General features: G+C 36.1%; 1 protein-coding gene across 1 annotated transcript; it reads left to right on the forward strand.

Moving 5' to 3' along the window:
- Positions 1 to 1,126: 1,126 nt before the first annotated feature.
- Positions 1,127 to 4,773, forward strand: LOC130463300 (uncharacterized). Its single transcript, XM_056832392.1, has 4 exons — positions 1,127 to 3,514; positions 3,916 to 3,996; positions 4,351 to 4,382; positions 4,587 to 4,773. The coding sequence occupies exons 1-4, from the start codon at positions 1,127 to 1,129 to the stop codon at positions 4,771 to 4,773; spliced, it is 2,688 nt and encodes an 895-aa protein (XP_056688370.1).
- Positions 4,774 to 13,049: the final 8,276 nt, after the last annotated feature.

Below are 13,049 nucleotides of genomic sequence, written 5' to 3' on the forward strand. Positions count from 1 at the left end.
TAATTGATAGATTATGTAAATAATTAAATATTACTAAGTTGTTTTTTTGTTAAGATCAATGTTTAATTTGGAATCAAGGGAGGTATACATTGGATTTATTAATTTGTTGAAAGGTGAATTGATGAGATTATATGAATACTTAGTAAAGGATTGTCCTAGTTGTAGGCTAATATTGTCAACACCGATTTCTAATTGATACCGGAGAGATAGTCTAATATTTGACATAAGGGCGATATTTTAGGCCTTGTGGACAATTTGGAGAGTGGCGTTTTCTATGTTGTGATATTACAAGTGTTATTTCCAATTAAAAAGATTACAATGCATGATTTTATTTGAGTTAGTACACGTGTATACATAGTTGAAATTAATATATATGACATATTCATTGGTTAGATATGGACAAAATTTGGATTTCACATAAGCGTACTACCCCTGAGTTTCGTCAAGGGGTTGAGGAGTTCATTCGTATTGTACTTACACGTAAAAAGGAAGGAGAAAAAATATGTTGTCCTTGTAAGAGTTGTGGTAACATGCGTAAGGTGTCTACAGAAGATGAATTACGAGCTCATATTTTTTGGAATGGTTTTTCCAAAAATTATACTGATTGGATATGGCATGGTGAAGGGGAAACGGGTACTGAGAACCATAGCTATGAAGACCATGCAGAGGACTTAAATACTCACCATGGTAATGAAAATGAGGTGCTTGATGAGATGTTGCACGATACGGAGGATAATCTCACAGAGGGGCCACCTGATTACGAAAGTTTGTTGACTGACGCCGAGACACCTTTGTATCTAGGGTGCAGTAAGTACACTCGATTAACAGGTGTACTAGAATTATTTGAACTGAAAGCGGAAGCCGGGTGGACTGATTATCATTACTCAAAATTGATGGTAAAATTGAAAGATATGTTTCCCGAAGGTAACACGCTTCCGAGTTCTACTTATGCGACTAAGAAGATGTTGTGTCCGATGGGTTTGGATGCTGAGAAAATACATCCTTGCCTAATGATTGCGTATTGTATCGAAAGGATTATAATGATTTGCATGAATGTCCAACTTGTGGGACATCGCGATATAAGGTGAAGAGCAACGGTGAAAACACCAATGAACCTGCTAAGGTAATGTGGTACCTACCTGTAGTGCCTAGGCTCAAACGATTGTTCGCTAATGCTAAAGATGCAGAAAAGTTGACATGGCATGCAGACGGGCGAAATAAAGATGGAATTCTTCGGCATGCTGCTGATTCCCCTCAATGGAAACATATTGATACTACTTTTCCGAATTTTAGTCGTGAAACAAGGAATTTAAGGCTAGGCTTATGTACAGATGAAATCAACCCATTTGGTAACATGAGTAGTCAGCATAGCACTTGGCCAGTTCTGTTGGTGAATTACAATTTACCACCTTGGTTGTGCATGAAGCGCAAATACATTATGTTGTCAATTTTGATATCTGGGCCTAAACAACCTGGAAATGACATAGATGTGTACTTGGCACCACTGATTGAGGATTTGAAGAAGTTGTGGGATAAACGTGAGCGTGTGTATGATGAATATCGTAAGGAAACATTTACTTTGCGTGCTATGATCTTCTGCACAATTAATGACTTTCCTGCGTATGGGAATTTATCTGGCCATGTTGTCAAGAAGGTTGTATACCCATTTCAACGAGTATTTCTACCTCGCAATCACCCTTATCGTCGGATTCGCAAGGCTTTTAATGGAGAACCAGAACATAGATCTCCTCCTAAGCCTCTTACTGGGAAACAAGTTTATGAACGTGTAAAGGACATCAATTGTGTTTTCGGCAAACCCTACAAGTCTCTTGGTGACAAGTTATGTTATAAAAAGAGGTCTGCATTTTGGATCTTGCCATATTGGGAACATCTTAGTGTAAGGCATTGTATTGATGTGATGCATGTTGAGAAAAATGTATTTGATAGTTTGATCGGAACGCTTCTGAACATGCCAGGGAAGACTAAAGATGGAGAGAAGGCTAGAAATGACATGGTCAAGATGGGAATACGCCTTGAATTGAAACCTACAAAAAAGGGAAAGCGGTATTACCTACCTCCAGCTTGTTATACTTTATCTAAGAAGGAGAAAAAAGTATTATGCGAGTCCTTACATAATGTGAAAGTTCCATCTGGATATTCGTCGAACATTCGAAACCTCGTGTCATTGAAAGATTTGAAATTAGTTGGATTGAAATCTCATGATTGTCATACTTTAATGCAAGAGATATTGCCGATTGCAATTAGGTCGATTTTACCCAAACAAGTACGACAAGCTATAATCAGACTTTGTTTGTTTTTCAAAGCTATATGTTCGCGGGTACTTGATCCTGGTAAATTAGACTCTTTGCAATCACAACTCATTGTCACATTGTGTCAACTTGAGATGTATTTTCCGCCCTCCTTTTTCGACATCATGGTTCATTTGGTGAGAGAGGTCAAACTTTGTGGGCCGGTGTATTTAAGGTACATTTATCCGTTTGAGCGCAATATGGGTGATTTGAAAGGTTATGTGAGGAATAGATCTCGTCCAAAAGGCAGCATAGTTGAGGGATATCTAACTGATGAGGTCCTTAGATATTACATCGAGCATTTGGAAGAGTTCGAAACACTAGGACTTCCAAAGCCTCGTCACAATAAGGAGAGAGTACAAGGTATTGGTACAGTTGGTCGTAAAGTGCTAAACTTAAGTCGTGAAATAGTTGATCAAGCTTACCTCTACATCTTACAACAAGTTGATGAGGTGCAACCATATTTGGCAGACCATATGAATCTGATTAGGCAAGAATATCATGGCAGAGGTGAAAATTTTTTGAGAGACGAACACAATCCATCTTTCATCAGATGGTTCCAAGAGAAAGTGGATCGTTATTTAAAACAAACACCAAATGATGTTAGTGAAGACATTACATGGTTAGCGTTTGGTCCAGATGCAAATGTTGTATCCTATGAAGGTTATGATATAAATGGATATTGTTTTAACACTAAGAGGAGGGATGCTAGTAGTACTACGCAGAATAGTGGTGTTTCTTTAGTGGCATCAACTTTACATTTTTCTAGTGCCAAGGATAATAATCCACAGCATGCAAAGATGAACTATTATGGCATGATTGAGGATATCTTTGAACTTGATTTCGTTCAGTTTAGGGTGCCTGTGTTTAAGTGCAACTTGGTGGATATAGGCAAAGGTGTGAACATAGATGACATGGGATACACGGTCGTGAATTTCAATAAACCGGGTCATTGTGATGAGCCATTCATCATGGCCTCTCAAGCAAAGCAAGTATTTTATATGATAGATCCGGCTGACACTTCAAAGTCAGTAGTTATTCAAGGAAAAAAGCATGGTGTTGCAGTTGCTGATCTTGTACCAAATGAAGATGAGTATGACCAAGTTGATGAAATCCCTGTTTTTTCTATGTTGCAAAACACACCCGTGCAAGTAGACGATTCAACAGATCATCATTTGCGAGGTGATCACAATGAAGGTGTATGGGTTGTCCCAGATTCGACTACAAATAACTGAAAAAACTGAAAGTCGGTGAAGGGGATAAGGCTAAGGCTGCTGTAATTTTGGTTTGGTTATTTTGGTGCCGATTTTTTTATATTAAGTAGTTGCTTGTTTTTCTGTTCTATGCTAGTTGTTTTTGCGATACTTATCAGTTACCAGCTAATATTTGTTTGATTGGTGTGATTGAATATTGAAGCTTAGTTTAAAATTTCGTTTTTAACTTAATTTGAATGTTACTTTTTTCATATCTGCATATGTGAAACATCCTGTTTTTACCATTTTAATTCCCTGCTCTAAGTTACCATAAATTTCCTGTTTTATTGTTTCGTAGGGGATTTGATAGGTTGTGAGGCTGCACTGTTGTTTCTGTTGATGTTCTGGTGCAGTGGTGTCTTCTGTTGTGTCTAGGGGATTTGATAGGTTGTAAGGCTCCACTGTTGTTTTTGTTTGGTGCAGTTGATGTTCTGGTTTGTTGTTTCAGATTCACGCAAGAACAGGAAATAAGAGAGAGGTAGTTGTAATATTTAGGAATAAAAACTTAAAGCTTGTTACAATTTAGAGACTTTCAAGAGGTCTCACTCTCCCACCAATTACTTCCAAGATGTTTTCCTTCTTCTCTCCCTTTCTCTTTTATAGAAAAAATTCAAATATGAGACAAAAGCAATTAAAACTAATTGACAGAGACAAAATGCATTAGTGAGCCATAAGGCCGTTTCCACTAAGTGAGGTCGTTCCCTCCTGCCAATGTTGTTGCTGCTGTCTCCTTGTCTTGCACTTCTAACTTTATTTGGTGCAGTTGATGTTCTGGTTTGTTGTTTCAGATTCACGCAAGAACAGGAAATAAGAGAGAAAGGTAGTTGTAATATTTAGGAATAAAAACTTAAAGCTTGTTACAATTTACAATTTAGAGCTTGTTACAGTTGATGTTCTGGTTTGTTGTTTCATATTCAATAGATGTTTGGTTTAGGATCTGAATTTTGTGACCTCGTTCTTGTGAAAGATACTACTGATATCTATATGCTAATATTTCTTCTCTAACAATCTCTATAATGGTCAGGTTTGTTGGTATGGCTTCTGAAAATGACAATGGCTCTCCTGCTAACAATGAGAATCCAAAAAAGTCAAGTCAAAAGACCACTAGAGGGCCTTCAACACCCAAGTATATCATTGAAAAAGATGATGGACCATTTCCTCTACAATTGAATGAGAATAATATATTGTGCGATCGGAGAGTTCAAGAATAGATACACAGCCTACACCGGGTATATGGCACGTGCTAAGGTAAAGATCACCATTACAGATTGGAGTCAGGTTGCAGAAGATACTAAGGAAAAATTGTGGACTGCTGTTATGGTAAATAATTTAAATGTAGATGTAAATTAATTCTAACAAATACAATTTTTGTTTGTTAAAATGAATTCCTTAACAAATCAGTTAAAACAAAGAGAAAATGTTCATGTGTGATGATGATAAGAAAGAAGCAGTACTTAAGGATTGCAACAAAAGGTGGAAAGAATTCAAAACAAGATTGACACGAGAATACTTCACAAGTGAAGAGAAAGAGAAAGATGCAGTGGAGGACCCGTTGTCAAAAAAAAGAAAAAAAAAATGTAGTGCATGACCCACCATGGGATCTGGATGTGGGCATTGACGAGGATGATTGGAAAGAGTTTAAAAGACAACGTGAAAGTGATGAATTTAAGGTGACTTTTAGTTTTATATTTATGAGATGCACTTTACTTTGTTTGATATGACGGAATGAAAATCCTTGATTTGTGGAAAGCATTGAAAGAGTCATTAGGATTGAAATGCTTAGCTTTGATATGACGGTGCTGCATTAAAGGAGTTGTGTGACAAGTTAGGCTTCAGTTGCTAACTTAGGGGGAAAATATCAGCTAAGTAATATGCTGCATACTTGTTGCTTATTTTTGCTAAGTTTCAGAAACTTGTAGTAATGTTTTCGAATTTCCTTGCATGCCTTTTTTTGGGTTTAATGTAGAACCTTCCCATGAGATTGTGATACTGCTCAAGTGCTGATGAACTGGCTTTAGTATTCTTCATATTAATGTAGTCGTGCTAGTAATTTGGTTTGGGTTCTCAGTAAGAATGTTTTGGTATAAGATTCATAACTCATTTTTAGCGTTGTACTTTGAATGCTTCTGGTAATTTTCAACCTCCTGTGCTGCATGCCACATACCTGCGTGTTTGTAGAGTACCAGAACAATACTTCAAAGTATATACACTTTGATGGTTTAGTTTCAGATACAGTTAAGTCTCAGTACTGGCAAACAGGAATCTAATTAGGTGTTTTGGGTTTATGTATACTGCAGGAGCAGCGTTAATATAGTTTTTCAGTTATTGCCTTTTTAGCTGAGGCCGTTGAAGGTTGGACGACATGTTGCTAGTATAGGGAAGATTCTGGTCTGATCCAGTTAGCTCCTGGCATAACCCGTAGCTCATTTCATTTGCATTTGCCCTGCATCTGTCCTGCAGAATCTGCAATGTCAAGTTAGCCTATCAGTTACAACTGACCACAGAACCACAAAAGCCCAACAACCAACAGAACACACCCAAACCTAACAGCTTAAATTTAACAAGAAGGAGTTAAGCTCATTAGACACTCTGGCTGCAACTTGAAACTGAATTGCTTTAAACAAATCAGCAGGCTGCTTACAATGATTGTTGTAAACCTTATCATTCCTATTAAGCCATATAGAGTACACTGTTTCAGCAAAGAAAGGCACTATCAGCTTCTGCCTTTTGCCCCCTTTCTTGCAGACCTTAGTGATCCAAGTTAACTCAGCTGAAAACCCCTCAGGAGCTCTATGAAACTGCAACAAAGACAAAACTTTCCCCCACACCTGAGCAGAAAACCCACAGCTAAGGTCCCGTTGTTTCATTGTTTCAGTTTTGTGTTTTCTTTATTCGCGTGGCTGGTTCATCTTCCTTCCCTCCTTGAGTCCTTGGTGTAGATATTTCTCCTTCCAGAGCTCCCTACATGGCTTCTTCTCTTTTCTGTGCTTTTAATGTGCCCCTTCTTCTTCTGTTATCTCTTTTGTGTAACCTTTTTTTTTGTTTTAGTTTCGCCCCTTACCCCTCTATTTCTTTCTCTTCCTTCTGCAATCATGAATTAAAAATTATCAAAGGAGATAGATTTTTAAATCTCTGGTTCAATAATCTTCGAGTATAGACATTTTTCTATTTATCACTCATATTATTGATTTTGGTGAATTAGCCAAATCTTTGAGTATTATTTTTTTTGGAGATTATGATTTTCTACCTGATTGAATTGTACAGTAGATGCGGATTATCCTTTGAGTATCTGATTTGATAATCTGAGTATTTAACTTTTTGTTTCTCACTGATGTTTGAACTATTTCAATTTATGTTTCTTGCTATTCATTGCTTGGGTATAAGCTCAGGAGCTCACGAGTTTTTTTGCTTTATTTCATTAGTTTGGCTCTCGTATAGCTGGTGTACTTGGTTTATTTGTAATGTACCTAATTTCAGTACATTTCCTAATACGATGTTTATATATGTGTCGAGGAATTGGTTTTGGTAATGATTATTTCCATTAATAACCAGCAAAAAAAATGTATACCATGTTGATTCTAGCAAGTGATCATTGTTAATTTGTTCTCTGTGGGATGTGTCTTGTGAGTTGTGACTCTTGTCCAAGTGCGTGTGGTATATATTCAAGAGTTGAAACTAGAGTCTAAATAATGCATCAGAGGATAAGAGTACCAGTTTTAAAAAAAGTTGAAACAAAAAACTAAACAATTTTAATAAAACGGAAATCCAAAACTAAAACAAGTTTTCAGTTTTTTAAAAACTAAAAACTGAAAACATAAAATGGCACCGAACGGGCCCTAAAGAAGAGGTTCTCCACTGATTCAGAATGCATACCACACAGTTAGTAGCTATCAGAGTAGTTAGCCAAGGAATAGAGGTAAGAAAAGCTAAAAATTGAACCATGTTCCATTGCTGTAAAAAACTAGACTCCTACAGGACAAAACAAAATAAAAAACTAGACTCCTAAAAACAAAACAAAAGCCGAGCAAAAACTGGCTCAACTAAGAAAAGAAAACCTAAGAACTACAAAGTCAACGCTGGTCAACTATGACCAGAATTGACACCTTAAAGCACTGCAGCACCGGAACTCTAACACTTCCCTTGCCTGCTTCACTGACCAGCCTGCAGAATTACCTTGAAAAAATAACATCAAGCTTGCTGAAACGGCAAGAAACAATATAGCATTAGAGGTCAACTTTGGTCCTGAAGAAAAGTAACAACAGACTTCAGCAACCAACACCACCCATACAACCCAAGAACAACAAATTGAAACACAACTATAAATCTATAATAGCAGCACTATAACCCAACATGCCAAAACAAAAACTGTAGTAGACCAGCAAAAAAATTGTCTACTGTTGCCTGCATGTTTTTAAATTTTATATTGATTACTTTTTTGTATCGTGTAAGCCATGCGTCTTTTTGACCATCTTCTTTTACAGGCTATAAGTGCAAGAAATATAGAAAACCAAGCTAGAAACCAGCACCCCCATCATTTGGGTAGTGGTGGATATGCAACAAGAGAAAATCAATACATCAAAGAGCAGATTAAACAGTCCCTTTTGTCAGGTTCATCATCTGAGAAACCCACATTGACTCTGAGACCTCGTCATGAGAGCTGGATCGAGGGAAGAAAAGACAAGACGGGTAGGATCACAAACAAAAAGACTCAAGCGATAGTAGATTTGATAGTAAGTATCTCATTTCGTTTAATAAATAAATATAATGTATTTTTTCAATAAGGATTTAATTATGCATTATTAATCATTTGATTTTCTTACTTTGAAATAGTTTGAACTGATGGAAAAAGAAAAGTCAGGCGAGTTCAAATCTGTTAGAAGCCATGATATCTTGACTGAAGCGCTTGGGAATGCAAAGCATGGTGGATATGTTAGGGGAGTTGGAGGGAGAGCAACTATTACCTCAATTTTTAAAAGGAAGAAGCGAAGTTGTCAAAATGAAGGAGTATTTACATATGCGCAAGTGGAAAAATTTTCTCGTCTTATCACAGAACAAGTAAGGGACCAAACAAGAGCTGAAATGAGAGTTGTTGCCCTTGACATACTCAAATCTTGCGGTTGTAAAAGTTCCTACTGATGTTGAGGTGGATATGCCCCTACATAACCTTAGTAGTTGCCAGTCAGTCGATGTTATTGATCAGCTAGTTAGTACTGATAAGCCGACTGATATTGATCAGCTAGTTAGTACTGATAAGCCGACTGATATTGATCAGCTAGTTAGTACTGATAAGCCGACTGATATTGATCAGATTGATCGTGCTGATCCTGACCCATTCACAAACACATCTAAGGTATTTACCCACTTTATTTATTATGCATAAATTGATATCGTAATTGTATTTATAATTGATCCCAAGCTTTGAAAAAATCTACCTACAGGACGAACTTCCTTGTGAGCTTATGGTCCTTGATGATAATCTTGGTTACCGAAATGTGGCAATAGGGATATTATGCAAAAGTCAACCAGGGGAGCTTATTCATAATGTCCCATTACTCGCAGATCATGTCAAAGTCACTATCGTTCACGTACTTGATGGAGAGGAACATACACCTCTACCTTTACCCTTTTTCGGACATGATGTACTAGGGGATCAAGTAGAAGGGAGTTGGGCTCAATGGCCTAAAAAACAAGTCAAATTGTCAAAAGAGGTAACTTTCAAACTTAATTTATAAACAGATCATAATACATATATGCTACACGCATAATGCATATATACTACACTCATAATTTTTTTAATTTTCTATTTTTTTCTTGAAAAATTAGAAAGTCAACCAAGAACCTGCAAAGAATAAGATTGAAAAAAAGCACGAGGGTAATGACCTTGGGTCAGCTGTTAAATGTCGCGAGAAGGGGAATGATGATGAAGGCATCCCAAATTTTCTAGTTTCTAATGCCACCTACTTGGCGTTGCCCCAAAGTTGTAAGGAGTTGTACAACTTGTACAAAAATCTAGAGTGTGACTTCACTATTGATGTTGATTTTGAAGATGACGTATTTTTTATTCCCGCGCAAGAAAGTTTCACTGCTTATGTCGTTGGTGAAGATCTCAAGAATTTGCTTAACATGAGCTATCTAAGTACATCATGTGTACATATTTGGATAAGGTAAATATATATATTTATAACTTTTTTAAACATCGGTATCCACGTAGAATAATAACTATTAATATACAATTGGTGTAGATTTTTGCACAACCATTGCAAGATGAACAAAACTCAGGGTGAGATCGGGTTTTTTTGTCCGAAAAAGCTTTCTATGGTAATACGTCGATCTGCGACGGTTACAAGCTATTTGACTCATTCAATATCCAAGCAAAGTAAGAAGCAATTTATACTCATCCCCTTCCATCAAAAGTAAGTGTTCTAAGTTGGTATTGTGCTTAATATCGTAAATCTAAATTTTTTCTTTTGCAAAATATCATTTGAAAATACATATTTTTTTTGTGAAGATCTCATTGGATGTTGATACTACTTTGCCTTCAAAGAGGAGAAGCTTTCTTGTTCGCTTCAGCAGGAGTTGGATTAGATAACGTGCAAGTAAAAGGACATATATCTATGTAAGTTTTAGATTAGAATAAACTTCTTTGTTCTCTTTCTTAAACTGGTTTTACTACTGTCAAAGTCCTGTCATTTTACTGCTGTTTTTATGTTGGCTATAATCTGAATGTTAGCTGTGTTGTCCGGCCTGTGGGATAACTGTTGAAATAAAACCAGCATCGCAATAACCTTTACACCAGCATCACACCAGCACTATAAACAAAACCAGAAATGCTTTACTATCACTACAAAAAAATGCGGCACATTGTGACGCTTTTTGGGACAAATTGTGACGCTCTACAGTGTCGCTATTTCACATAGAGACGCTTTGGGAGAGGGTCGCTATTTTCATTGCCGCTATTTACCGACGCTTTAGAGCGTCACAATTTGCAAAATATCGACATATTTCTCCGTCGCTATTTGGGATATAGTGACTCTATAGAGAGTCGCAATATTTAGATTGTATAAAGCGTCACTATTTGCACGCGTATAGACACATTTTTTCCGCCACTATAAACCATATAGAGACGCTTTAGACACCCGAAATATATAGACTCTTATTAGAGTCACTATATGTTCACTTTCGTGCGAGGTCCCCCCATTCCCTCCAAAATAATTTAGACCCTTTGGAGCGTCACAATTTGCATCATATTATTTTTCATATATACATAATAATTTAGACGCTTTGGAGCGTCACAATTTGCATCATATTTTTTTCATATATATATATATATATATATATATATATATATATATATATATATATATATATATATATATATATATATATATATATATATAACATCATGCTATGATTCATATATACTTAAGTAGTTAATTTAGGAAAAGTGATAAAAATCATCTATACATTAAATTAATTCGCAGAGTCTAGTCAAACTGAAATAAAAGCGATATTTTAAAACAAAAATAACTTTCTAACTAGCATTATCATTTTTTCTACAAGATAGTCCAAAACTAAATAAAAACAACTTCCTGACTACGAACAAGTAAACATATCCTTATGCTAGCTTAGCTTCAAGATAACTTGTTCATCTCTTGATCCACATTTACTATTACCACTTGAATCATCAATAATCTGCAAAGAAAATTTAATGTCAAATATAGTATGATGAACATTCCATAAAATCAAGGGAAAATTAACAGTAATCCTAACCAGCTTAATCCTAACTACTAGTCGTCTTCTCAAAATAATATCAACTATTAATCAAGGGAAAAATCAAGGGAAAAATGCATGACTATTAGAAATATAGACATGATCAATGAATATATATATATATATATATATATATATATATATATATATATATATATATATATATATATATATATATATATATATATATATTATTGGTAAATTAGTTAACTTAATTACCAAAGGTAGAAACCCAAACAACAACCAACAGAAAACAACAAGGGAAACAAAAGCTAAGGGAGCACAGCCCGCACCCAAGCAAAAACAAAAAACACTAAAACATTCTACAAAGACACCAGCCAAACTCGCAAAATTTGAGTTATAAAAGGTCATTTTTTACAAATTTGCAATGCTTGTATAATAACACTTTAAACATTAACATTTGATTTTTGCCTTGTTTTTTCCCTGTATGAATTAAAGGTTAGTTCCTACTTCCTAATCAATGGCGAAGAGACAAAAGTTAAAAGTGCTAAGTGTACTTGACATAGCAAAGACACAATGGTACCACTTGAAAGTTTTCATGATTCTTGGTATGGGCTTCTTTACTAATATCTATGAGCTTTTCTCCATATATGTGGTGACCAAAATCTTAGGCCGTCTCTATTACACTGAGCCAAATCCAACTAGCCCAGGGTTTATACCCATGAATGTGGCCTTGTGGGGTACCTTTGTTGGGCAACTCTTCTTTGGGTGGTTAGGTGACAAGTTAGGAAGGAAAAAGGTATATAGTCTTACCTTAGTCATAATGGCTTTCTTATCCTTAGCCTCTGATGTTCATTAACTTGCTGCTTAAACTGTGACTTTCTTTAATTAGCAGGCTTACCCATTTGAAAACCAAAAAAAAAAAAAAACAAGACACCAGCCAAACAAGCTACACAGCAGAACCAGATTGAACAGCACAAGGTTTGCACAAAAGAACTGCACAACAGCAAGCCAGCCTGAGCAGAACAGTATGCCTGACTGACTGCAAACCTGCAAAACTACGCAACACCAGGACTGAGCAGTAGCAGCAGCTACAACAACAGGACCTCAAGAACTTTCAGTTTTCAGATTCAGTAGAAGTAGCAGGACCTCAACATCAGGACCTTAACAACAGTAGCAGTAGCAGCAGATTCAGTTTTCTCATGTTATCAAAGATGTAGATTCTTAATCTTTCGAGTTTAGTTCCTCTTGTCAGTTATAGATTTAGATTAAGACCCCAAGAACTTTCTTTTTTCCTTTGATATAATATTCAGGCGTGATGAGAAGTAAAGCAAGTGATGCTTACAAGTACAATAGCTAGAGAATTTGTACTTGGTATTCATTTATTGGTAATTGGTATTCATTTCTTTTGATTTGAATTCTTTTTACTGGTGATTTTAGATGGATGAGGAAATGCTAGAGGAGGAAGTTGGGGAAACAGAAGAAGAGACAAGTACCAAGAATATGTGGGAAAGTGTGGAAACTCTCACTAAATATTATAAGGAGGCTGTTTTAGCTGGGGATTATCAGACCATTACAGAAATAGAGATCGCTGTTTACCGACTAGAAACAGAAAAGAACGAGTTGGTTGAGAAATTATCAACTTTGACAGAAGAGATAACTTCTGGAAAGGATAGATTTATCCGCCTGCAAGCTGACTTTGATAACTTTAGAAGGAGATCAGATAAAGAGAGACTATCAGTTCGAAGCGATGCAC

Source organism: Spinacia oleracea, chromosome 1, assembly GCF_020520425.1.
Source record: "Spinacia oleracea cultivar Varoflay chromosome 1, BTI_SOV_V1, whole genome shotgun sequence".
Taxonomy (NCBI): Eukaryota; Viridiplantae; Streptophyta; class Magnoliopsida; order Caryophyllales; family Amaranthaceae; genus Spinacia; species Spinacia oleracea.